We start from the raw sequence: 26572 nt of genomic DNA on the forward strand, positions 1-26572 counted from the left end.
GTCAGAGGTTAATCCTGAGTGTTTGGGAGAAGGGGGCGCATGGGGGACACTGAACAGAGCACAGCAGTCAGCACCCTCTGCCCCTTAAAAGAGTCCAAGGAGCCTGTGGATGCCAACTAGTGAAAGTGCTCAGAGATTTGCAGAGAGGAAACAGCCACACAGGCACCTGGGTTCTCCCCTGCCAAAACTCCCTTCTTGATTTGATAAATGGCAGGTTTGGCTAAAGCCAGGAGGAGGTTAAGGTGGACACAGGATAGGTGGAGAAGCAGAGGCACAGAGGGAGGCAGTGATTCTCTCAAGCTTGTGAAATGGCCAGTGCTAGAGCTGGGCATAGAACCTGTAACCCCTTACTTACAGCACAGCCCAGACTATCTCGCATATGAATTCACTGTTTTATGCAGATACAAAAGCCTCTGTTTCAGCACTTCTTGCTGACCTAATCCAGGTCAGTAAGGCTTCTCAAGAAATCATAGTTTGTATTGGAAATTTAAATACTCAGAAACCGAATTCTAACCTATGACGTATGAGGGTGTTTGAAGTCGGTTCTCCATCCAGTCTTCAAGAGAGTGTCAAATTAGAATCCATCTAATGTCAAAGGAAGCATGGTCTACCAACAAGGAAAGTCAAACAAGGCTACCTGCTGGATGCTGGGTTCTGCGACATGCGTTAGCAAAGAGTTGCTTTTTGAAGTTGTACTTATGTGCTACCCCCATGTATTATCTGCCTGTTTACCTTCTGGGAATCATCTCGTACCACCAAACAGCTTTTCTAAATTTCCCCTCCTCTGCAGCTGAAATTGAGAAGCAATGCCTCCTCTTGGGCAGGGCTGGGACCCTGCAATGTGCTGTCATGCTGTGGTGTTGACTTCTGTAGGTGACAGGGATATTAAAGGCTTTTTGTTTGAAGTAAGGCCTAGGCTGGGGGGGCATGACTTCCACTCAGTCCCCCGAGGCTGGGTCAGAGGTATGTTTGCCTGTAGGCAAAAGACCAGCACCACATGGTTTCATTATCTTTTCCTTAGGCAAGAAGGACGCTACAATCTCATGGTTTGAAATGGGGCCTTGGCAGCTGGGGCTTGGCTTCCTATCTCAGCCCCTCTGTTTACCCATCAGAAACTGGAGCAGTGATCTCTGTGCTGTGTCAGGTGGAAATAACAAGTTTTGAGCATGCAGCTTAGGTAAATGTTGGGGTGTTTTGATTGAGCACCCCTGGCTTATAGGACTGAGTTGTCTCCAAGTTTTTGGCCAAATTTGGGAATAACATGTAACCTGTGCGCAGAGGATACTTGAGTGCCTAAAAGAGGCTGGACTGATGGTGAAGGTAGAAAAGTGTGAAATGGGGATAGCAGAAGCATCTTACCTGGTTGGCTTCATCCCTATGCTACTATCTATGTGGATCTGGTCTCTTTGGATTTCTGTAAGGTTTTGGGATTGGCCCTGCAGCTCTTTTCATGGAGGCAGGGCAAATCCCAAGCACCTTATAGAAGGACTGGAAAGGAACTCGCTGAAGAACTCCTGGATGTTTTCTTCCAGAGTCCTTTCTGTGAGTTTTCAGCAGGAGGCAGTGATCCTTTTGTATATAGTAATTCCTGTTGCTTCTGTGCTTTTAAAACTACCTGCCATTGTAACCAGAGATCCATGTATGTGTATTCTAAAAATGGAGGAACATATGAAAAATTTTCTAATACACTGGAATAAACTCCTCTGTTTACAAAAAGTGATACGAGACCTTTAGTGAGTAGGCACAGGAGACAAGATTTTGCTTCTCTGAAAAAGCTATCTGGATATCCAACTTTTTTCCCTTAGAGGCTGATAAGATGCATCAGCCTGCAAGGTTTTACCTCTCAAGTTTAGAGAACTATATATTCCAAACCATCATATAATTCCTGTCTCTAATTTGGCAATTTTAAACTCAGACCTGTACCACACCCCAAATCCCAAAAGGATTTGCTGCTAAAAGCTATGCTAGTATGATTCCTGGAGTTATCATCCCAAAGCCATGCATCAGGAAACTGACATATTAATTTGCGGGGTATATTGAATTCAATGCTTACAATGGGTATTGTGGAGCCATAGGCCTGTTGCAGGACATCTGAAGCTTAAAGGAAATAAATCACCTTCCCACCAGTGAAGCACTAAGTCATCTTCCCAGTACCACTTCTCTGACACCAAATTTCCAGACCTGTGGGGAGCCCTGTTAATGAGATGACACAGCTTTGAAGGTTGGATCTTGGTCACCCCTGCAATGCCTAAGTTGGCTAATATTGACCCAAAAGGATTATAGATGCTGATCATATGGCTCAATAATTTCCTGAAATATCAATTTGAAAAAAATTGTTACTTGATTTGCCGGTGTTCACAACTCTTCTGGGACTACTTGGGATAAAATTTAAGGAGACACAAAATATTCTAATGGAAAAGGTACAGGCAGGAGGGTTTGAGCAAACAGCAGATTTGAAGTAAATAGAAAATACTGTGGAACTACTGAGTTTTGAACTCAGCCTAAGATTTATGGTTAGCCAATCAAGAAATTGGAATAGCGCACTTGACCCACATGTTCAATCAAAACAGCTTTAATCGTGAATACTCAAAAACAATAACCTAAATTGCAGAAAATAAAAAGTATTCACCAAAGCTGTATTGACTAACAAGTGAACTAGAGAGTATCAAAAACACTTCTCAGAACTGAAAAAAATTAGAAATTAATCTAATAAATTATTCATAGTGAATTATTTGCTGATCCCTAATTATAGAAAATAATCCTCTGTCAATAAATTGGAGGACACAAATGAGGGATAACTGGATGCTTATCCTCACAATCCCCTACGTTTAATGTGTTGCTTTAATTGCACTGGCTAGCAACCCAACTAGAAATGAGAAGGTCATTTTATCTAGGCCAACTGTGAAGATGCACTTATTTTTAATGATCCCATTCCAAACAAATACTAGAGCTCAGTTAGCTGTATTTTTTTTCTGGTTTAAAACCGTAAATATGGTCATAAATGTAAGATGATGATACTGATTTGAGTAAGTAAAACCAAAACCAAACTGGATATAAACTCTGGGTGTTTTGTAGTGTACCAGAGAAGGGAAATTCTTGGTAATAAATGTAACTCAACTGGAAACATCTGTCATTGGAATAAATAATAAAATTGAAGAGATGAAATATCAGCGAGATACATGTTCTAGTAACTTTTATAACTAGAGGGTGGCAGTGTGGGGAGTCTCTAACACTCCCTGAATGGAAATCATCAGGTTCTGGCAGATGGAAATAAAACTCAGTCAATGTAAGGTGTGTTTTGCACTGAGCCCAAGTATGAAGCTGTATTTAGAACCCACTGCTAGGAAGTCAGGTAGTGGACAAGAGAAACTGGGACAACAAGATAAACTCCGAATCCCTCAGATTCACAGGATGGGGACATTCTGCTTAGTGGGAAGCTGCTGAAGGAAGGTCTGGAAAGATAACAGCCGGCAGTATAGTGAGGCATCCTGAAGCTGTTGTGTTGTGCAAAGGAAATATTTGCTCTGTTCTCCAAGAAACAGAGAGGGAGGGAGTACCTTTTGCATATATGTTATTATATACTGTTAGAATAACGATTCCTTTATCCATGTTGTTTCTTTTTTAAATTATTTTTAACTTGTGTTGTTGGGATTTAAATATTAGGTCTTCCTTTGGCTCTGGTGATAACAAGTTCATCCTGTTTCACCCAACTCTGGTAAAGGCAGGGAGATTACAGGCAAAGAGCACTGTGGAAGGTATCTAGCTGACTAACCCTAGAGAGAGAGAGAGAGTCTACACACATATACATGCCATATACACACACACACACACACACATATATATATACATACACACACACAGACACAAACACACACCTTATATATATACACACGATACACAAATATATATATATATATATACACACACGTACATATATACACATATATGTACATCCGTGCAGAAAGCGTAGGGCCCGGCAGGGAGGGCACCGGGAGGGGGCGCGCGGCCTGGCTCAGCTTTTCCCTGCGCGGCCACCGTACTTGTAGTCCGGCAGGGCGCGGGGCCACCACCTTCCCAACATGGCGGCGGAGCCGGTGCCGTCCGAGGGCTCCAAGCCCCTGAGCGGGCTCCTGAGCGGCATCGCGCAGGCCACGTACTACGGCACCGCCGGCATCACCGAGGAGCTGCTGCGCGGCCAGCTCTACCCCGAAGCGGCGCCCGAGGAGTTCCGCGCGCTGCTGGCCAAGCTCACGGCCGCGCTCAAGGTAGGGCCGCGGCTGTCCCCGCCCCCGGCCCCTGGGCAGCCCCTGTGCCGCACGGCTGTGTGCGTGTGTATGCACGTGTGTACGCCGTCATCGGGGGTGTCTGCGTGTGCGTGCGTGCCTGTGCTGTTGGTTGTAGCCGCGTTGATCTAAGGACATACGCAGCAGACAAAGCTGTTTGTTTTGTGTTTTAATACGGACATCTCCCAATGCCTGACCAGGGGTGTTTGTGCTGAAAGCTTGCGAAGAAGAATTTTTCCAACTGTTTAGTTGGTTTATTAAAAGATACTGCGTTTAACGGAAGAATCTTGTCTGTCTCTGTGTATGTATACACACAGGTATATAAACCTGTGTGTAAGGCACGCCCATATATATATAATGTGTGTGTGTGTGCATGTTTTAGCACAGCGGTTCTCAACCTTTTTTGTACCAGGACCCATTTGTAAACATCCATGGCCAGTCCCAACCCAGTGTCCTTCACTCCTGACCTGCTGCCACCAGCCCCCAAGCAGCCCCTCTCAGGCTGGCACTTTGCCCATCTACAAGGGAAAAGCCGCCATTTCCCACGTTTTTCTCCATTAAAGGAGAATCCACTTTTAATGTTTGTTCACAACCCTTTCATATATTCTTGTGACCCACAGATTATAGTGTACTCAAACACACAAACGCTGTTATTCATAGATTCATAGATGTTAGGGTCGGAAGGGACCTCAATAGATCATCGAGTCCGACCCCCTGCATAAGCAGGAAAGAGTGCTGGGTCTAGACGACCCCAGCTAGATGCTCATCTAACCTCCTCTTGAAGACCTCCAGGGTAGGGGAGAGCACCACCTCCCTTGGGAGCCCGTTCCAGACCTTGGCCACTCGAATGGTGAAGAAGTTCTTCCTAATGTCCAGTCTAAATCTGCTCTCTGCTAGCTTGTGGCCATTGTTTCTTGTAACCCCTGGGGGCACCTTGGTGAATAAATACTCACCAATTCCCTTCTGTGCCCCCGTGATGAACTTATAGGCAGCCACAAGGTCACCTCTCAACCTTCTCTTGCGGAGGCTGAAAAGGTCCAGGTTCTCTAGTCTCTCCTCGTAGGGCTTGGTCTGCAGGCCCTTAGCCATACGAGTGGCCCTTCTCTGGACCCTCTCCAGGTTATCCGCATCCTTCTTGAAGTGTGGCGCCCAGAATTGCACGCAGTACTCCAACTGCGGTCTGACCAGCGCCCGATAGAGGGGAAGTATCACCTCCTTGGACCTATTCGTCATGCATCTGCTGATGCACGATAAAGTGCCATTGGCTTTTCTGATGGCTTCATCACACTGCCGGCTCATGTTCATCTTGGAGTCCGCTAGGACTCCAAGATCCCTTTCCACTTCCATGCCACCCAGCAGGTCATTCCCTAGGCTGTAGGTGTGCTGGACATTTTTCCTCCCTAGGTGCAGCACTTTGCATTTCTCCTTGTTGAACTGCATTCTGTTGTTTTCTGCCCACTTGTCCAACCTATCCAGGTCTGCCTGCAGCTCTTCCCTGCCCTCCGGCGTGTCCACTTCTCCCCATAGCTTTGTGTCATCTGCAAACTTGGACAGAGTACATTTGACTCCCTCGTCCAAGTTACTGATGAAGACATTAAAGAGTATCGGTCCAAGGACCGAGCCCTGCGGGACCCCACTGCCCATACCCTTCCAGGTCGAGACCGACCCATCCACCACGACTCTTTGGGTGCGGCCCTCCAGCCAATTCGCCACCCACCGGACTGTGTAGTCATCCACGTCACAGCCTCTTAACTTGTTAACCAGTATGGGGTGGGATACTGTATCGAAGGCCTTCCTGAAGTCTAAGTATACGACATCTACCCCTCCTCCTGTGTCCAGGCGTTTTGTAACCTGGTCATAGAAAGAGACTAGATTGGTCAGGCACGATCTGCCTGCCACAAACCCGTGCTGGTTTCCCCTCAGCATAATTTGTCCTGCCGGGCTCTCACAAATGTGAGCCTTGATAATTTTTTCAAAGACTTTACCAAGGATGGAGGTGAGACTGACTGGTCTATAGTTGTCCGGGTCCTCCTTCCTCCCCTTTTTGAAAATAGGGACCACGTTGGCCCTTTTCCAGTCCTCCGGGACTTGGCCCGTGTGCCACAAGCGTTTGAATATTCCCGCCAGTGGCTCTGCAGTGATGTCGGCCAGTGCCTTCAGTACCCTCGGATGGAGCTCATCCAGGCCTGCCGACTTAAAGGCATCCAGTTCTTCCAAGTGACTCTGCACCATCTCAGGGTCTACGCATGGAAGTCTGGCGCCTTGCTGCTGCCTCTCTACAACCCCAGTGAGAGACTTGTCGTGTCCCTCACTTAGGAACACTGAGGCAAAGAACTCGTTGAGGAGTTCAGCCTTGTCCCCCCTGTCCGTCACCAATTGTTTCTGCCTATTTAGCAGGGGTCCTATTCCTCCCTGGGCCTTCCTTTTACTCCCTATATATCTAAAAAACAATTTCTTGTTGTCTTTTACTTTGGTTGCCATCCTCAGCTCCATGGTAGCTTTGGCCCGTCTAACTGCCTCCCTACAAGCACGAGCAGAGGAGGTATATTAGTCTTTGGTGACCTCTCCCCGTTTCCACTTTTCATGTGCTCCCCTTTTGGCCCTTAGGCTGCCCTGGATTTCTCTGGTTAGCCAGGGAAGCCTCCTGGCCCCTTTCCCTCTTTTGCCTCACTCGGGTATCGTCTTGCTTTGTGCCCGAAGGATCGTTTCCTTAAGGCACAGCCACCCTTCTTGGGCTCCCATCCCTTCAAAACTCCTACACTGCAGTGCGTCCTTGACTAATCGCCTGAGTTCATTGAGATCAGCTTTCCTAAAGTCTAGCACTTTCACCCTACTAGTTACCTTACCCACTCGACGTCTTATGTTGAATTCTATTATTAGGTGATCACTGTCCCCCAGATGACTACCGATCTGGAGGTCCACTACCATGTCATCCCCCGTTGCCAATACCAGATCCAGTATGGCATTCCCCCTAGTGGGACCGTGTACCTCCTGTGTCAGGTGGAGGTCCTGTACACAGGTTAGAAACCTTCATGAGCAGTGGGACTTTGCTGTCTGCGACTCCCAGCAGATGTCCAGGTAGTTTAGGTCCCCCATGACTACCGCCTCCTTAGCTTTTATGGTCTCCGAGAGTTGCCTCAGGAGCCCCGAATCTCTTTCTTCCCCTTGATGTGGGGGTCTGTAGCAGACCCCTACCACCAAATCCCTTTCTCCTTGCCCCCCATGTAGCCTAACCCACAATCCTTCCCCTCCTTATAGCGTACTCAAACACACAAACATACAGGTTTATATATAAATCTGGGTTTCTGATATGTTTCTATAATTATATTATTGCGTAATATTGAGAGAGACTTATTTTAAGAATCTCAAGAACAAGATAATATAGACATTTTAAGTGCAAACTGTGATCATCCACACCAGATGTGTGAAACATACTTGTCATCCCTGTGCTTCCCATGCCTACTCCTCACAGCTGGATGTGGACCCACTTCCAGTGGCAAGGGAAGCAGCAGTAACTGGCACATGTGCCTGAGCCATTGTGGTGGCTCAGGGTGCTGTCAAACATTAATGCTGCTGTCACTCATCCTGATGTTGCCAAAATGGGTTCCCAACTGGGATTTCTGTACCCTGAAATTCAGTGATGGTAGCCAACATAACTGAGCTGGGAGGAGGTGCAGCCATGGCAGCAGCCCCAGGCACTGTCTTTCTCAAAGGGGTGCAAAAGCAGCTGGCTACTGCAATCCGCATGACTGGAGCAGGTGATGTCCTCTGCATTGTGTGGCTGTCCCCAGTGCAGAGTTACCATGCTACCTATCTGATAGTGGCATTAAACCACCCTGGCTCATGGAACTGTGAGAACTAATGCCCACAAATTCCCAGCCCTTTCATGAGTCCTGTGGACCAGATGACATGGTACCAAGTGCTGGATCTGACCTGGGGCCTTGAATTATCAACATTAGAACATCTGTTTGCTGCAGGTTTATTAATTATTTCCTTTTGTCTTTGGTTTTTAAGAAGCCCAGCCAGTTCTCCATCTGTTTTACTCTGCTTTTTGCATAGAAATATCTTCTAGTAGCCCTAGTCTGTTTTTCTTCCACACCCCCCCCTCCCCCGCCCTTCCTACTTCAGCTTTTTCTATCAACCTAATTTTAATTAGTATAATTCACTGGCTTTTTCTGGGATATTTTATGGAGTTCCTCTCTCTTTTTAGGTTGTACATGTCTTTCAGTTGTTTTAAGGTTTCATTATCAATATAATTAGTTATTTAAATGAATTTGTCTCTGATAAGTTCTTTCATCATATCTTTCCATAATATTAAGGATGATATCTTGGATAGATTGTTCTTCATATATTTACATTTTCTTTGTTTGCTCATTGTAGTTTTTTGTATTCAATTTCTATTCGTCCTCCAAGTTTTCCTATCATTGTTGATCTGTCATAAAGTAAACACGTATTTCAGAGGACCATGATCTGAAATACTGATGGCTTCAAAGGTGCAGTTAGTAAATTTAGTCATAGAAATCCTGCCAGTGAACACACAATCAATTTTTGAATAAGAATTCTGAGGGAATGAGAAAAAAGCATAGTTGAGGCATAAACTTCTAGAGTATAGTTGGCCACTTCTGCACACCTGCCTCAACTTCAGCTACCAAATGTACATGATTCTCACATGTGATGATGATTTGTTGTTGACTGCACTACTGTCTGCCCACTTACCCTTTTGTGCTCCCTCAAAGGGGTGTGCCCCACAATTTGGGAAACTGGTGCAGTCTCTTCCTGTGGGGTTAAAGATCCTCCATATGTCTTTACATTTATTTACAAGTAGAAATTGTTTTGTGGTAGGGCTGTGCGAGGCTTCGGACTGTGCTTCAGATCCGGAGAAGCTTCAGACACTTTGGCGTCCAAAGCAGCATGTCTGGATCAAAGCGCCGGCTTCGTTAGGCTTTCTGAAGCGGTTCAGAGCTTCATATACCCATAGGGTATAATGGGAAATCAATTAAATATCTATAACTTTGTTGGTTTTTGTCTGATTTGGATGACATTTGCAGGGGTGATAGCCTCTGCTAAGTATGAAGCCTGCCAAGTTTCAAGAAGATCAGTGCAGGGTTTTGGGGGGAGCTGCACCCCAAATTCTTGAAAGCAAAACTTGTGTCACGTCTATGTGTTACAATACAGGGGGGTGAAAACTGCGGGCGTGGTGGCCCCTGGTGAGGCCACAAAGCCTGCCAAGTTTCAAGAAGATCGGTACAGGGGTTGGGGAGAACTGCACCCCAAATTCTTGAAAGCAAAACTCATGTCACATCTATATGTTACACCATGGGGGGGGGCGGGGGCAGTGAAAACTGCAGGGGTGGTAACCCCTGGTGAGGCCACAAAGCCTGCCAAGTTTCAAGAAGATCGGTGCAGGGGTTTGGGGGGAAGTGTACCTCAAGCTGCTGACAAGCAAAACTTGTGACACAGATGACCCTGTGTGTGTTAAGGGTCAGGGGGCTGAAAACTGCAGTGGTGGTGGCCCCTGCTGCAGCCACGAAGTCTGCCAAATTTCAAGGAGATAAGCGCAGGGGTTTGGGGGGAACTGCACCTCAAGCTGACTAACCCGACAAGCAAAACTTGTGACATGGGTGACACTGTGTGTGTTAAGGCATAGCAGGGTGAAAGCTGCAGGGATGGTGGTCCCTGCTGTGGCCACAAAGCCTGCTAGCTGTCGAGGAGAAAGGTGCAGGGGGGTTCTGGGGCCCTACACCCCATCTTGGCTGGGGGGGGAGGGGGGGGGGGCGCGCGGGAACTACTGCAGGCCTGGCTGCTAAGCTACTGTGTTATCAGTTACCAATCAGTCATGATTCACTCAGGGACCAGCTCAATACACAGTTGCTAGCTAATGTAGCCAATTAATTAGCAACAATTAACACCTACAAAACCCCACACTAAGGAGAGGAAAGAATCAATACAGACAATCAACTGCCCCAAGAGAGAGAGAGTCCGTCCCACAAGCACCCATGGCACGAGTTTTGCCTGTCAGCAGCCAGAGGTGCAGGGCCTCAGAACCCAGAAGCCCTGCACCTATCTCCTCAACAGCTGGCAGGCTTCGTGGCCGCAGCAGGGGCTACCATCTCTGCAGCTTTAGTCCTGCTGCACCTTAACACACGCAGTGTCACCCAAGTCACCAGTTTTGCTTGTCTGCAGCTTGATGTGCAGTTCCCCCAAACCCCTGCACTTATCTCCTAGAAACTTGGCAGGCTTCGTCGCCTCAGCGGGGGCCACTACCCCTGCAATTTTCACCGCTCTGAGGTGTAACACATAGATGTGACATGAGTTTTGCTTTCAAGAGTTTGGGGTGCAGTTCCCCCAAGACCCTGCACCGATCCTCTTGAAACTTGGCATACTTCATGCTCTCAGCAGAGGTTACCACCCCTGCAAGTTTTATCCAGATTAGACAAAAACCAACGAAGTTATAGATATTTCATTGATTCCCCGTTACACCCTATGGCTGGATCTCCGAGGTGGTTCCGAAGCTTTGGAGCTGCTTCGGCCGGATCGAAGCAGAAACCTGGTCTGGAGCTCCAGATCGAATCCCTGGCATCCAAAGCAGCCGGATCCAAAGCCGGATCGAATAGCTGCCTACTCGCACGGCCTACTTTGTGGTTCCAGCTCCTGTATCTAACTTTCCCTTTTAGATCTATCCAGTGGCATTAATGCATACTTTAAATCCCTATTACAACAGTTCTTTTAGGGCCTATCATGGCTTTTTATTAGAATGCATGAAGTAAAAAATTTCCAGTTTTTATTAGGAGAGCAAAAATTCACAAGACTGACTACACATTCCCTTGTGAGACTCCTAACTAAGAGGCATCTGTCTTTTTTAACTTTGTAAATTTCCTCTACTTCAAATGTTATTATTTTATTAATCCCGATAATTATCCCTCTGTTTTTGTTGTTGTTTGATCATGGGACAGAAAAGACTTATCCATTTTGCTTTAAACCTATGAGTCTCTTTTCTGAAAGTATCTACTGCAGTGATTCTTAACCATCTTAAACTCAAGATACCCCTCGGAAAATGCCAGTTCTTTCGCTTTTTTTTTACTACAGAAAAACAATAGGTAACTTAGAAAGACCATAACAGTTGCAACGTTTTTAACACTATGGATTCCTATTTTAAATCTCTGGGTTTATCTTGTGTATCTTGCACACTTAACACTACATGCTGCCTGGGCACATTATTTGGGCACACTGGTCTGTTGCAAAATAGTATCCTAGCCAGCCCGTGTCTCTTGTCCCAGGTTCACCTCTATTTTTTTCCATAAGAGAAGGACTTGTGGAGCTGGGAAGAAGTTAACAGAAGCCCTTTAAAATGGTTTTTGGACTTGCCATCACTGTTTTTTCCATCTTATCTTCAATAAAGACTAGTGGGATGAGTGAAAATGCAGGTTTGATATTGTTAATGTGATTATTTTAAGCAGGGCTTGTGCGAGCACAGGGAAAGCACATTTGCTACTGGAGTGTGCTCAGTAGTGCCCCATTCTTGTAGCCTTTGTTAAAAAGGAAACGTGCCTGACATACATGCCTTGATTCATTTTACAGTGGTTCACTGTAGTGCTTTATAAGAAGTATCAGTCTTGGCAAGACTGTTAGCCTCAAATAAGATTATGTTCTCCCTTTTGGAGACTTTAAGTTGCCTAGAATTTTGATGAGAACAGTAATAACAGTTAAATTAACAAATTGCCTAGGGTTGTGACATTTTTCCCAGAAGCCCTTGCACCCACCCAGACAAATACATATTGTTACTTGACAGCTTTCTCTTAAGAGCCCATATTTTATGAATAGCTAAACTAATTATTTTCATGAAAATGTCTGCTGTGAATAATCATAGAACAAGTAGGAAATAAGAGGCAAGGCAACCAAAATATTTATACATCAAACAGATTTGTCAGCTATCCACAATAGGAGAGAGAAGCTTCCATCTGGTGATGGAAGTGTCTAGTGTTTTGTTTGTTTTTTTCCTTCTCTGTCATATTCTGCTAGGAAATTATAGCCATTAGCCTAATGTAGTGAACAGTGATGCTTTGCTTAGTGCTGTTTGGTAAAGATGTATGCAACAGCCCACTGGCCTTTTCATTTCTCAAATATGGCTTAAATAATCACTGCCAAATAGTGGGGAAAAATGTTAAGCTGTTTAGGAATTTGTGTTATTACTGTTTATGACTTTTTTGGGATAATTTGTGAATGTATGCACAGCTATAGCACACAAACTAGCTAAAATTTGAAAGAAGTTTTGAAATGGGTGAATTATTATGTTATAACCCTTCCATTCAGCAATGAATATTCCTGTTGTCCTTTTACCAAAAACTGTTTTTTATCTATTGTAAAAATACAAAACAAACAGCTTCTACACTGCGATTGTAAACATATAGTTTTGTAACTTTTATCCCGTACTACTAATATTATTGACATTGATTAAGCTGTTCTTCAGAATCATAGAAAATGAGGGTTGGAAGGGACCTCAGGAGGTCATCTAGTCCAACCACCTGCTTAAAGCAGGCCCATCCCCAACTAGATCATCCCACCCAAGGCTTTGTCTAGCTGGGTCTTAAAAACCTCCATATATAAAGCATATCCCTGTTGATATGTCATAGTCTTAGCTTTCATAGTTAGATATATATCCTGGTAAACAACTAGTGTTTCCTTTAAAAAAAAAATCTGAGCATATTTGGAGGTGTTTGAGATTAGTATACTTGTATCCTGTCTGTGGAGACTATAGCAAATTCATTAAATCTGATTACTATATTTACTCAAATAGAAGATGACCCTGATTAGAAGACAACCTCCCCAATAACTAAATTCTATATATGAAAAAAATATACATCTGTTTATAATTTTTCAGGTCTAGATTCTAAGTTTTGGAGGTTTGCCTTGAATATGTCCCCTTCCCACTGCTACAGCAGGGGAAATAAATCTGGAGGGTCAGGTAACCCTTTACTCTGCTTCCCCCAACTTTTTCTCCTCCTCTTCTTACTGTCAGACCTTGCTTTCCCTGAGCATATGGAAGTACTCCAGTCATACACACACGTATACATATACATGTGTCTGTATTTATATATGTATACATATATGTGTGTATGTATAGTGCGTGTGTGTGTATGTATATATATATATAGTTTGTATGCATATATGTGTGTGTGTATATGTATATATATATGTGTGTGTTTCTTTCATAGATTTCATAGACATTAGGGCTGGAAGGGACCTCGGAAGATTGTCGAATCCAGCTCCTTGCCACAGGGGCAGAAAGTCAGCTGGGGTCACAGGATCCCAGCAAGATAAATGTTCAATTGACTCTTAAAGGAATCCAGAGTAGGTGCTTGCATCGCCTCTGGAGGCAGTCTATTCCAGGCCTTGGGGGCTTGGACTGTAAAGAAGTTCTTTCTTATGTCCAGCCTAAAATGGTCTTGGAGAAGTTTGTGATCATTTGACCTTGTCATCCCATGTGGTGCTCTGGTGAACAGGCATTCCCCCAGATCTTGATGTACACCCCTTATATACTTATAGGCAGCTACCAGTTCCCCCCGAGCCTGCGCTTTTCCAGGCTGAAGAGTCTCATGGCTCTCAGCCTCTCATCATAAGGTCTGTTCTCCTGCCCTCTGATCATGTGCATGGTTCTCCTCTGGACTCTCTCAACCATCTCCACATCCTTTTTAAATTGTGGAGTCTAGAATTGGATACACTACTCCAGCTGTGGCCTCACCAAGGCCAAGTACAGTGGGAGGATGACATCCTGGGAATTGCTAGAGAAGCATCTATGGATGCAAGCCAGAGTTTTGCTTGCTTTGCCAGCTGCAACATCACATTGGTGGCTCATGTTCATCTTGTGGTCAGTCATAACCCCCAAGTCCCTTTCGGCTGTGATGCTAGCAAGCGTAGCACTGCTGAGCCTATAATCGTGCTGTGGATTTTTCTTCCCAGGGTGGAATACCTTGCATTTTTCAGAATTGAAGGCCATCAGGTTTTCTTCTGCCCATTTTCCGAGCCTGTCAAGGTTGGCCTGGATCACCATCCTGTTCTTGGGTCTGCACGCTTTTCTCCAAAGTTTGGTGTCATCAGCAAACTTGGCCAATCCACTTCTGCCACCAATGTCCACATCACTAATGAAGATATTGAAAAGGATAGGCCCAAGGACAGAGCCTTGGGGGGACCCCACTGGTCATGGTGCACCACAATGATTGACTTCTGTCAACTACTACACTCTGGGTCCAACCTCGAAGCCAATTCCCCAGCTAGTGGACTGTGATGTAGCCAAGACCTTAATTGGCCAGTTTTTCTATAAGACTGTCATGGGATACCAGATCAAAAGCTTTTTTAAAGTTGAGATAGATGACGTCAATCTCTTCTCCCTTATCCAGGTGATATGTCACCTGGTTATAGAAGGAGATAAGATTGGTCAGGCAAGACCTACCCGCAACAAACCTGTGCTGGCTATCCCTTAAGAAGTTGCCTTTAGCCAGTTTGTCACGACTGGTCTCTTTGATAATTTTTTTCCAAGATCTTCCCGGGGATGGAGGTCAGGCTGATGGGCCTGTAGTCCCCTGGATCTACTTTCCTCCCTTTCTTGAAGATAGGCACCACATTGGCCTTCTTCTAATCCTTGGGCACTTGACCTGAGCACTACGAGTTCTCGAAGATCTATGCCAGTGGCCGAGCTATGATGCTTGCTAGCTCTTTAAGTACCCTGGGGAGTAAGCTGTCTAGGCCAGCTGACTTGAAGGTGTCTGTCCTCTCAAGGTGTTCCTTCACATGGTCAAAATTGATGAAGGGTAACAGTTCTCCTTCACCCTTGCCGTCCCATACCGTACTGAGCAGGGCTGTCCCTTAGGACTGATGAAAAACCGATGCAAAATGCCTGTTGAGCATCGGTTGTCAGTTGACCCATATGGTTTAGCACGGGTCCAGTGTTACCCTTGCTTTTCCTCCGGCTCCCCATATATCTAGAAAAGGACTTTTTATTGTCCTTGATAGCTGTAGCTAGTTAGAGTTCCGTTGTAGCCTTGGCTTTCCTGGCTCGCTCTCTACAGGTCTGGACCAGTGCAGAGTACTCCTCCTTTGGGGTAGATCCAGCCTTCCATCCTTTATAGGCCTTTCCTTTTAGTCACAGGAGGTCCACTAGTTCCCTGCAGAGCCAAGGGGGCTGCTGTGCCCTTTTGCTGCCTTCCTCCAAGACAGGATAGACATTGCTTGTGCTTCCAGGATCACTCCCTTGAGGAGCAACCACTCTTCCTGAACTCCGCTCCCCTTTGAGTTGTGGTCCCGTAGGGCCATACCAACAAGCCTCCTGAGCTTGTCAAAGTCAGCTTTCCTGAAGTCGAGGACTTCTGTATTGCTGACTGACTCGCCTGCTTTACGGCGGATGGTGAAGGTGATCAGCTCATGGTCACTGTCTCCCAGCTTCCCTTAGATAGTTACATCACTGATTAAGTCATCCCCCATTGCCAGCACCAGGTTGAGCAGCGCTTTGCCTCTCATTGGTACATAGACTTCTTGAGTCAGATAGAGTTCATCCACGCACATGAGGAAGCTTTGTGACCATTCGGATGTGGCCAAGTGCTCGTCCCACGAGATGTCATGGGAGATTTCAACTACCCAGACAACCATGCCCCTGGAGCGTGCAGCCTCAGCCAGTTCCCTGGCGAACTCCTGGTCAAGTTCTTGATCATGGCTAGGAAGTTTGTAGTAGACCCCCACCACTGTGTTCCCTTTGCCTTGTTCGCCACAGATTTTCACCCAGAGAGTCTCCATTCGTCTCCCCTGGGTGCCAATGTCAGCTTGTGGGGATGCGTAGCTTTCCTTGACGTAGAGAGCTACCCCTTCCCCTCCCCCCCCCCCCCCCCCCCCCCCCCGGGCCCCTTTTGTCCACATGATCTCTCCTCTACAGGGTATAGCCATCTATACCTGTGGCCCAGTCATATGTGGAGTCCCACCAGGTCTCTGTTATCCCTATGAGATCACGATCCTTTTGGTTTAGCAGGAGGACCAGTTCCTCCTGTTTGTTCCCCAGGCTCCTGGCATTGGTGTACAGGCATGTAAGTGTCCCCTTGGGGCCATTGTCTTTCCTGCAGATCGCTCTGGGGCTGGGGTAGGGGTGGGTTCCCTTGAGTGCCTTAGCCTGCTGGGTTTACAAAAACTGCCCAGTGGGCTTGCAGTGGCGGTAATCCCTGCATCCCCCAGTGTGCTCAGTTTAAAGCCCGGTCGAGCAGGTCAGCCAGTCTGGCTGAGAAGAGCCTCATCCGCAGCGGAGTGAAGTAGAGGCCGTCTCTTCCCAGCAGCCCGCTGCCTCCCTCACTGAAGAGCGGGCTGTGATCGTGGAAGCTGAAGCCTTCATGATGACACCAGCGCAGCAGTCTCTGGTTGACCACCTCAACCCATCTTTCCCTCCTCAGCCCATGACCCACAACTGGGAGGAGTGAGAAAAAGACCACCTGCGCCCCCAACCCCCTAAGCCCTGCTCCCAGAGCCCTGTAGTTTCTCGTGACCCGGCTGGGATTGCTCAGAGCCATGTCATTGGTGCCCACATGGATAAGGAGCATAGGGTAGTGTTCGGAGGGCCAGAGAATCTTTGGGATCCTCTCACCTGTCCCAGATGCGAGCCCCTGAGAAGTAGCAGATCTCCCGGGCTAGGGGGTTTGGGTGGCAGATTGCCCCCTCAGTCCCCCTCAGGAGGGAGTCTCCCACGAAGACCGCTCTGCGTTTCGTCTTGGGGAGAGTGGGGGTGGGTGATCCTCCCTTGCCTGCCAGAGCTGGCAGTTCTGCAGGCTCTGCTGGGACTGCAAGAGGTTCATACCTGTTGCAGAGCCCCAGAGGGGGTGGAGCCTTGATGCGGCAGGCCTTGGGGCCCTTGACCACCTTGGTCCAACCCCCTGGCTGGACAGCATGGGAGATCCCTGAGTCCTCCCTTGCCCTGGAGAGTGACCTTGGTCTACCCTCTGCCTCCAGGGGGTGAAGGGCCTGGCAGTAGGAGTCTATCTCCTGCTCGCCATCCCTGATGGCACGCAGTCTCTGGACTACAGCCTGGAGCTCCTCTATCTGGTGCCCCAGAGACTCCAACAGTGGAGCAAACCTCTCAAGGGGAGTTGGCCATGCTCCCAGTCCCAGGAGCCTGCAAACGTGGCAGGCAGCCCCCCAGCCGAGAGCCAGAGGCTCCATCTGCATGGAGCCCAGAGCCATGGGCTCCGTCTGGGTGGAGGTCTCTGAGGTGCCAGAGTGGGAGGCCGCAGACTCAGAAGAGACCCTCGGGGTGTGGCGTGTGCCCGTCTGCATTTTACTGGTGGTAGTCTGGCTACTAGTGTGACTACCTACCCTAGGGACGCACTGGCAAGGCTGCGGGCCCTCCCGCTCACCCTTCTGCACAAACTCCCATGCTAACGCACACGCCGGGCAGACAAGCGCACCTGTTTGTGCGGCCTGGTCACGAGGCTCCGGTCGTGTGGGTCCCTGGGGCCTGGGCGAAGTAGGAGCTGGGTGGGGGCATGTCCCTCCTCAGCTCTGACTCAGCAGCCCTGCAGCTGTCTGGGTTGGTGTCCCTCCCTCCCTGCCACGGGCCCCACCTACCTCTGGCTGCGCTGGGGGTTCGAGTTGGGGTCCCGCTGGGGGGTCCTGGGGGTCCCTGGGCTCAACGGGGGCGCAACTGGCTTCCGCCCATTGTGTGTATATGTATATGTATATATGTGTGTGTATGTATATGTGTATATATTGTATGCGTGTGTGTATGTATATATGTGTGTGTATAAATATAAAATCCATGTGTTTTTTTAGGGGACCTTTTTATGATAGGAAATAATTTTTTAGTTGTTTAGGATGAAATTTAGCATGGGGGGGTCACTTTTCTAATTCTGACTTTTAAATAAGCCACTGTTTTGTCTTTGGAGCAATTTTCCTTCTGCAGTTGTGTCTCTAAGGTTTTTCTTTCCATGATCTCACTTTTTAAGTTAAATGTATTCCGTTGTTATCTGCCTTCTCATTCCAGAACCTCATACTTTGTCCTCATAATATTTTACTGATTTCCCCCCGAGAAAGTAATGCTTGGTGGCAGGGGGGCCAGTGCTGTTGGAGGGCAAGCTTTGAAAAAGGAGACTCTATTTCTTTTAGATTTTTTTCTCTCTTGTCTTCTGCAAGGCAAATTTTTCCAAAGCTTCCTATATCAGCAGATTGTAGAGAAATTTAACATGGGCGAATACACTACTGAGTAAATGGATCTGTACTCTTGACACCATGGCTTTGAAGCATCACTTCTATGTCCTTAAAAAAATGCTACTGCCTTACAAAAAAATCTAATTTGATGGAAGAATGAGAGATCTTAAAGGGCTATTATGACTCCATCTGGAATATGAGTCTGGAGCAATTCCATTCTATTCCGTTAGGTGGCGGTACAATACCAGTTTTGCTGCAAATGATTACTTGTTAAATGGGTTGGAAGTATTTTTGTTTGCTTCAGTACAAACTGTATGTACATTGGCCAACTGACAATAAACATTTCCCACAGAGAATCTAAATATTTGGGTGTTTTGATTTATGAATATTCATTTCTACAAACATTGGGTATATTTAACATCTGTAATACATACCTTGGTATTTCACTTTTGTTGAAATATTTTGGTCATATTCTTTAGGTCATTTCAGAGGTGTTGGAAAGTAGTACTATTTCAGTATAAAACTCTCTCGACAGTGATTTTGTTTTAACTTCCCTGTTCGCTGCTCAAGAGGCTTGCAGTACTGTTTGGTATTTTGTTCTGCTGTGCCAGTATCATGCACGGTTTATGTAAGTGTTGTCTCAAGGCCATTCCTATCCGGTGATGTGCTTAGCTGCTTCTAGCAGTTATTCACACCCTTAGGCAGCATCTATTTAACAAGAAACCTCTTGATCTTAACGTGATCTAAGGGCATGTGTGGGAGAGCTGAGTGCCACTACTGTTTAAAATTGGTATTGGGGAAGAGCCACAGCACATTTCAGGTGCTTCAAAGGCTGATTAGTGCCAGTAGGATACAAAGGCTCTAAAGTGTGTCATGTGCCCTCTAGGGGCTCACTGCAGCCCTTTGCCTGTGAAGCTGCTGCTGTTTCCCAGAGAGAGAAGTCCCAAACCATTACCGCTTCTGCTTGACTCAGAGTTGGAATTAGGAGTCTGGAGTCTTACGAAGGAAGATAGCCCAGACATCAGCGGATAGGGCTAGAGACCATCTTCAGTTCATTTTGGAGAGAGGGGTGCTAAGGCCTAAGTTGGAGTCTTCAGGGTTTCTGCTGGCAACAGTTTTGAGGGGAATGGAAATATTTTAGTTTCCTTTTTGAGAGGGTCTGCTCTACCAGATGCCCTCTGATTTCTCACTGTGGTGGGCTTATCTGATGAAACTCTAGCAGCAGGCCCAGTGCTTGCTGAGCTCCAGCCAGACTAGCCATACATCTTTCAGCCCAAAAGTCTGGCGACCTACACAGTCCTTCCCACCAGTGTTCTCCCAGGATTGGATCCGTCTCCCTGTTCTGCATCCTGAGAGAGAGGGCTCACCATTGCTTTATTCTTTCAAAGCAGTGGTTTTCGATCATTTTGGACTCATTTGGCAGCCCTCCATAACTTTTGTGAATTGAGTGGCATCAATTTAAAAAAATTAATGTGTATGTTACAGTGCTTACCTTCTTGCAGAGGAGCTGGGCAATAGGGGTGGAGGATAAGTCAGAAAGAGACCATCCTAAGCTTGCACTTATCAGTTTATTTCCTCACACTTCAGCTTTCAAAGGATCTCAGGGCACCCTGCTTGAGAATCACTGCTTTACAGGGTTTGAAGTCCCCTGACAAGTAGTTGCTTTCTGTTCCTCCCCACCCTGAGTTCAGGATATCTTGTGCTCATTCTCTTCTTTCCACTCAAGGACTTTTTTTAATTGATGAAGGGGTTTTTCTGAACTATAAGGCTTGTGGTCTTGGGAGTTAATAACTGCTTGATGTGCGATTTTTTTTTTTTTTTTTTTAATTCCTAGAAGTACGTGTATTTAAAGAAACATCTTTTCTTACCAGGATTTAGTCTTTCTCCAAAACCAGTTCCTTTTCCGCATGTCCTGGGTTCTGGGTGTTATACCTGATACATAGGACTGACTCAGTGATCCTGCACAAGGGCTGTGAGCTGCAAGCTGCTCTCTAAGGTGTAATACTGACTGTAAAATGCTTGTTGTTCAGTCATTTCAACAGGAGGGCTCATTGGGAGATGGGAACAGATGAGTGGATCCAGTAATATAGCTAGGATTTCAAAAAGAAAAAAATAGAGAAAAGGTTGTCAATTAACTGGTTGAAAAAAAGGTTAATTTGCTCAATGCCACTGTTCAGAGTGATCTCCAGGTCATGGAGGAGTTGTACAAAAATGAAAAAGGAAGTATCTCTTTTTTTTGTCATGTCTGATCAGTTTAGGGATCTGCCAGAATGAAAAGTGCACTATTATGTAATGAGTCATTTTATTCATTAGTAGGGTACAGCATCTATTTTACAGAAATGATATGTGGAAGTTCAGGGCGGAACTGGGCGCCCTCCAACACTGAGGAGAAATAATTTATCCAAATTGGAGTTTGTCAAGAATATCAGAATAATGCCTTTGGTCTTCTGTGTATTAACATAAATTTAGATTTTTTGGTTTCAATTCGTAATGTCTTTAATGGGAAATAGCACCTTCAACATCAATTTTCATAATGTTTTACACTACTTTTTTCTGGTGGGGGAGAAATGGGGAGGCATGAAAGTGTCATAGTTCAGTTATGCTAATGTTAGTCCATTGACTTTTACAGGAATCTTGTATGAGGACTACAGAATTGGGCCTCTGTGTAAACATTTTCCCATGTGTGAAGTCATTTATACAACTTGTAATTTAACTTTTGGCATGTACAGACCATACAAAGCACTTAAAGCTTACAGTTAAAAACACTTGTTTTCAGACATTGTTGATTGACCAGTAATTTTAATGCAAAATGACTTGTATTCCATAAAATAACATACGTGGTAAACTATAGGGAAATGCTAAAGAGGGAGGTAATTTCTTGACCTTGACAGTAGGAATCACTTGGCATATTGCTTTTACAGATTTTTCTACTTTGAATCTGATCTGCAGAGAGAAGGGGAAGATTTAGTTTGTGACTTTTTGGCTTCTATGGGATACATTAAGAAGACCTGAAAGAACAGGTTGCTTGATACTTGAAATGCCCTTCTTTGCCTGAGAAGCTGTATGGTTGATGGCAGAATGAATAGGCAGGTAAATGAGAGGAATACTTGAATACTGCATACTTGAGGGGAAGTGATTTACATTTGATGTGCATAATTTATTAATAAAATGCTTTCTTTCTGGTACTATTTTATAAACAAAAGTACTCAATTATAAACTTGGATTTGAAAAAAAAACTATTCCGTATTGGACAGAATTACTTTAAAATATGATTTTACTGTTTTTAGGGAGGTTTCAGGTCTGCCTGAAGTTTACTCTTTAGTTCTGGGGCTTGTGCAGTATGAGCAGAGGCATTGCAAACTTCTTTTGTGCTGCCCTTGAATGGTGATCTAGTGGGGCCACTTTTAGGCTGGAAAAGGTCATTTCCATGTGTTATCCTTTGGATTTTTGCTCCATCATGAGACGTGCTAGAAGTTTCTTGTAATCTTTACCTTCTGAACCTACATTCTTGTGTGTTAATTTAATTTTTCTACTGTGTATTTAATGTGACCATGTTAAGGAATATGCCTTGAGTATTTGCATATTCTGATATGCTCTTCAGCATTTTGGTGGAGTTAGGGGATCTTGTTTTGAATCTGTTGCATTCTCACCATCTCTAGTGTAGAGTGATACAGATTTCTCTTTTTCCACAGCGTTATTTTGGTTTGCTTTTTTTTGTTGTTGTTGAGGATAAACACTGATTACCAGCCCCGTTTAGAAATAAGAATATCTACAGCAATACTTCATTCTTGGGGAAAAGTTGTTCAGCTAACACAAATATCCTGATTTCACAGAAGATCCTGGATGGAGGGAAGCAGCAGGGGACAAAGCTGTTCATATATGAATAATCTGTAATTGAGCCCTTGCACTGTACCAGTGCAGCTGTTTTAGCTCCTTCCTCCGCTCCTTATTACTAGACACTGTCATCAGAGAGATAGATGGGTGTCTCAAGAACTGTGCTACTACTTGTGTTTAATGGACTGTCTAGCTAGCATATTAAAAAGGAATTCAAACGACATTTTCAAGCCAGTCTCCTGCTCACTGATTGCCTTGACTTTTTTTCTGTTCTCAGTAATGCTTAGCAACTGTATCCTGGATAGGATGCACTTTATTTGTTTCTTCTGTACTGCTGTGTTTGCAAGTGGGCAAAATGCATTTTGCAAGTTATAAAAATACTAACACCTTTGTCAGTAGTGAAAATGCTATATAGTGCACTGAAAATAGTTGGTTATACAGCTGGTGCTCTAAGGAATTTTTCTCCTTCCACGGAATCAATATAATATAGGGCTGACTGACCTCTTTAAAATGTTTGGAGGATGCAGTTTTCTGAATTGTTAGGGAAAAACAAATGATAGTGTGAAGTACAGAAAAGTCAATTTGTGTGATTCCTAAAATATTAGATAGTCTAATGGTATAGCATTTGTCAAATGAAAATCTCAGGTTGTTTGAAGGCAGAATCCCAAGGATTAGTTAGGTCCAACTAACTAACTTGAGCATGTTGTAGAGCAATGGTGCCCAACCTTTTTGGTGCCTCGTGGGCTATATGAGAATGCCAGTTTAGTGTGCGGGCCATATCTGGTCCATGGGCCTGATCTGGTGCATGGCGCTGGCCCAGGCAGGGCAAAATCTAGGTGCACAGGGGTTGGAAATTTGGCTGCTTGGGAGTGGTGGGTCAGATGAGATGGCTCCACAAGCCCAGGTGTTGAGCACACCCCTGTTGTAGAGGTATACTTTGGAGGAAAAGTCATTTTGCTGTTGATAGTGCAGCCTCTCAAATTGATCACAAAAGCATATTTAGTTCAGCAGCCCTATGAAACCAGTGGTCTTCTTAAAGGAAAATCCTAAAATATTACTTTTTATTTTTGTTTGTTTGATAATAAATTGTGGCTGTGCAGCATTTATCCAATATAACAGTATTGAGTAGCTCAGTGCTAATAAGGTTTCAACTTTCAGCTCTGCCTCCTCTTAAAGTACTCCTTTGAGTACTTCATAAGGCAAAAGCCTGAGTTGGGGAGATCCCTACAGTTTTAATCCATGACAGTAAACTTGTTCTGTCTTGGTTTGGCAGAGTTATGCAGATCCCAGACAGCTGAAGCCCCTTTCCTGAACACGCTGTTACTTGGAACATGTTAGATCAGCGTTCCCCAACTGGTGGGTCATGACCCAAAAGTGGGTCGCAAGAATATTTGAAAGGGTTGCAAGTAGTTTCCCAGAAAAACTCATGAAAGCACAGATTTCCCCCACAGGCTGGGAGCATTCCAGCCTGCAGGTGGTTGCTTGGGATGATTGGAGGCAGCGGGCGCATGTGCATCTGTGCGTGCAGACTCATGTGGCCAGCACAGAGTGAGGCCAGGTCATGGGAGTAGCCCCAGGTAAGTATGGAGAGTGGGGGATGGAGGTCCAGGAGACTGTGTGGAGGGCTGGGGGCAGTGTATGTGTGCACGCACACGCTTGTCTGCCTGCCAGTGCTGGGAACAGTGGCTGGGTGTGGTGCTGTGGCAGGGCAAGGGGAGCAGGGGGAAAAGGCGCCTGGCTCTTCAGCAGGGGAAGGAGGCACGGGTGGGATTGAGACAGCTGCCCCCACCCTCCAGCAGAGTTGCGGGGGGGAGGAGGGGGGTCAGGGGACTATGACTTGGGGATTAGGGGCCCCAGCAGGACTAGGGGCTGTGGTTTGGGGGTGAGGGGCACCAGCAGGACCAGGGGCTGTGGCTTGGGGGTGAATGGTGCCAGCAGGCCTGGTAGGGGTGGGTGGGCAGGGGAGGGCCAGAGGATGTGGGTCAGGACAAGCCATCAATCTTGGGAAATGGGTCCCAGTACGAAAAAGGTTGAGAAACCAGTGTGTTACATAATTTAAAAGTGATTAAGATAATGAAACTTTAAATAATATTGCTATTCAGAATTCTTTACATTTATTCAGTTCAAGCTGTTACTAAAATATTGTAGGTCACTATTTTCCCCCTCAGAATAGCATTTTTATAGCATACGTTCATCTTTACATTTTGTATAGCTTCTAAATTCTGCTTGAAGAAATAGGCCATTTGAGTCTCAGTGGAATGAAAGAAGGACAGAACTTAAAGTAAGAAAATTGTTAGATAATGTTTTTGTTGTCATTCAGGTGAGAGTTAAATGATGTTCCATTATTGTTGTTGTTCTTTACCAAACGCTTTCATAGATTTCATAGACAGTAGGGCCAGAAGGGACCTTGGAAGATCATCGAGTCCAGCCCCCTGCCCAAAGGGCAGGAAGTCAGCTGGGGTCATAGGATCCCAGCAAGATAAGCATCCAATTTACTCTTGAAGGTGTTCAATGTAGGTGCTCGAACCACCTCTGGTGGCAGGCTATTCCAGACCTTGAGGGCTCGGACAGTAAACAGATTCTTCCTTATGTCCAGCTTGAAATGGTTTTGCAGTAGTTTGTAACTGTTCGACCTTGTCATCCCTTGGGGCGCTCTGGTGAACAAACCTTCCCTCAGATACTGGTGATCATCCCTGATAAACTTATAGGTGTCCATCAGATCACCCCTGAGCCTGCGCTTTTCCAGGTTAAAGAGCCCCATAGCTCTCAGCCTGTTGTCGTAAGTCTGTTTTCCTGACCTCTGATAATGCGCATGGCTCTTCTCTGGACTCTCTCAAGCTTCTCCACATTCTTTTTGAATTGTGGGGCCCAAAACTGGACGCAGTACTCCATCTGCGGCCTCACCAAGGCCAAGTACAAGGGGAGAATGATGTCCCGGGGTCTGCTCGAGAAGCATCTATGGATGCAAGCCAGCATTTTGCTCGCTTTACTAGCTGCAGCATCACATTGCAGGCTCACGTTCATCTCGTGGTCAGTGATGACCCCAAGTCTCTTTCTTCCGTAGTGCTAGTCAGTGTAGCACTGCCGAGCCTATAAGGATGCTGTAGGTTTTTCCTTCCAAGGTGGAGAACATTCCATTTTTTGGTGTTAAACACCATCATGTTCTCGTCTGCCCATTTGCTAAGCTTGTCCTTCTGGTGTGGATGCTTTGCTCCAAAATTTGGTGTCATCAGCGAACTTGACCAGTCCGCTTCTGACTCCAGTGTCCACATCATTAATGAAAATGTTGAACAATTTGGGTCCAAGGACAGAGCCTTGGGGGACCCCACTGATCACAGGGCACCATGGTGATTGACTTCTGTCAATTACTACCCTCTGGGTCCGACCACAGAGCTGATTTCCCAGCCAGAGGATCGTGGTGGACCCAAGGCCACAATTGGCCAGTTTTGCCAAGAGGTGATCATGGGATACCAGATCAAAGGCTTTTTTGAAGTCAAGATATATGATATCAATCTTTTCTCCCTTGTCCAGGTGAGAGGTCACCTGGTTGTAGAAGAAAATGAGATTGGTCAAGCAAGACCTACCCGCAACAAACCCATGCTGGCTATGCCTCAGGATGTTGGCATCTGCCAGTCCATTAAGGATGGCCTCTTAATAAACTTTTCTAAGATCTTCCCTGGGATAGAAGTCAGGCTGATGGGCCTATAGTTTGCCAGTTCCACTTTCCTCCCTTTCTTGAAGATAGGCACCACATTGGCCTTTTTCCAGTCTTCAGGTACTACACCAGAGCACCAGTTTTTAAAGATCTGTGCCAGGGGCTGGGCTCTGATGCTCGCCAGCTCCTTGAGTACCCTGGGGTGTAGATTGTCAGGGCCAGCTGACTTGAAGGAACACCTTGAGAGGCTGGATACCTTCACGAGGTCAACATTGATGGAGGGCAGGGGATCTCCCTCACCTGGACCTCCCTATCCTGTAGTGGGCATGGGTGCATGGGACTGATGAAAGACTGATGCAGAGTACCCATTTAATAGGTTGGCTTTTTCCTGGGCGTCAGTTGTCCCATCAGATTCGGCAGGGGTCCAATGTTGCCCTTGCTTTTCCTCCAGCTCCCCACATATTTGAAAAAGGACTTTTTATTGTCCTTGATGCTCGAAGCTAATTGGAGTTCACTTGCAGCCTTGGTTTTCCTGCTTTGCTCCCTGCGAGACTGGACCACTGCAGAATATTCCTCCTTGGAGGTGAATCCCATCCTCCATCTTTTGTAGGCCTTTCTTTTTAGCCTC

At 45.9% G+C, this 26572-nt stretch overlaps 1 protein-coding gene across 1 annotated transcript in view; it reads left to right on the forward strand.

Moving 5' to 3' along the window:
• Positions 1-4050: 4050 nt before the first annotated feature.
• Positions 4051-26572, forward strand: part of COMMD1 (copper metabolism domain containing 1) — a 179892-nt gene continuing 157370 nt past the window's right edge. Inside the window, exon 1 of the mRNA XM_014595054.3 lies at positions 4051-4265. Coding sequence (XP_014450540.1) covers positions 4080-4265 — 186 coding nt within the window. The 5' untranslated portion in view covers positions 4051-4079. The remainder of the gene's footprint in view (positions 4266-26572) is intronic.

This window comes from Alligator mississippiensis, chromosome 1 (assembly GCF_030867095.1).
Source record: "Alligator mississippiensis isolate rAllMis1 chromosome 1, rAllMis1, whole genome shotgun sequence".
Classification (NCBI taxonomy): domain Eukaryota; kingdom Metazoa; phylum Chordata; order Crocodylia; family Alligatoridae; genus Alligator; species Alligator mississippiensis.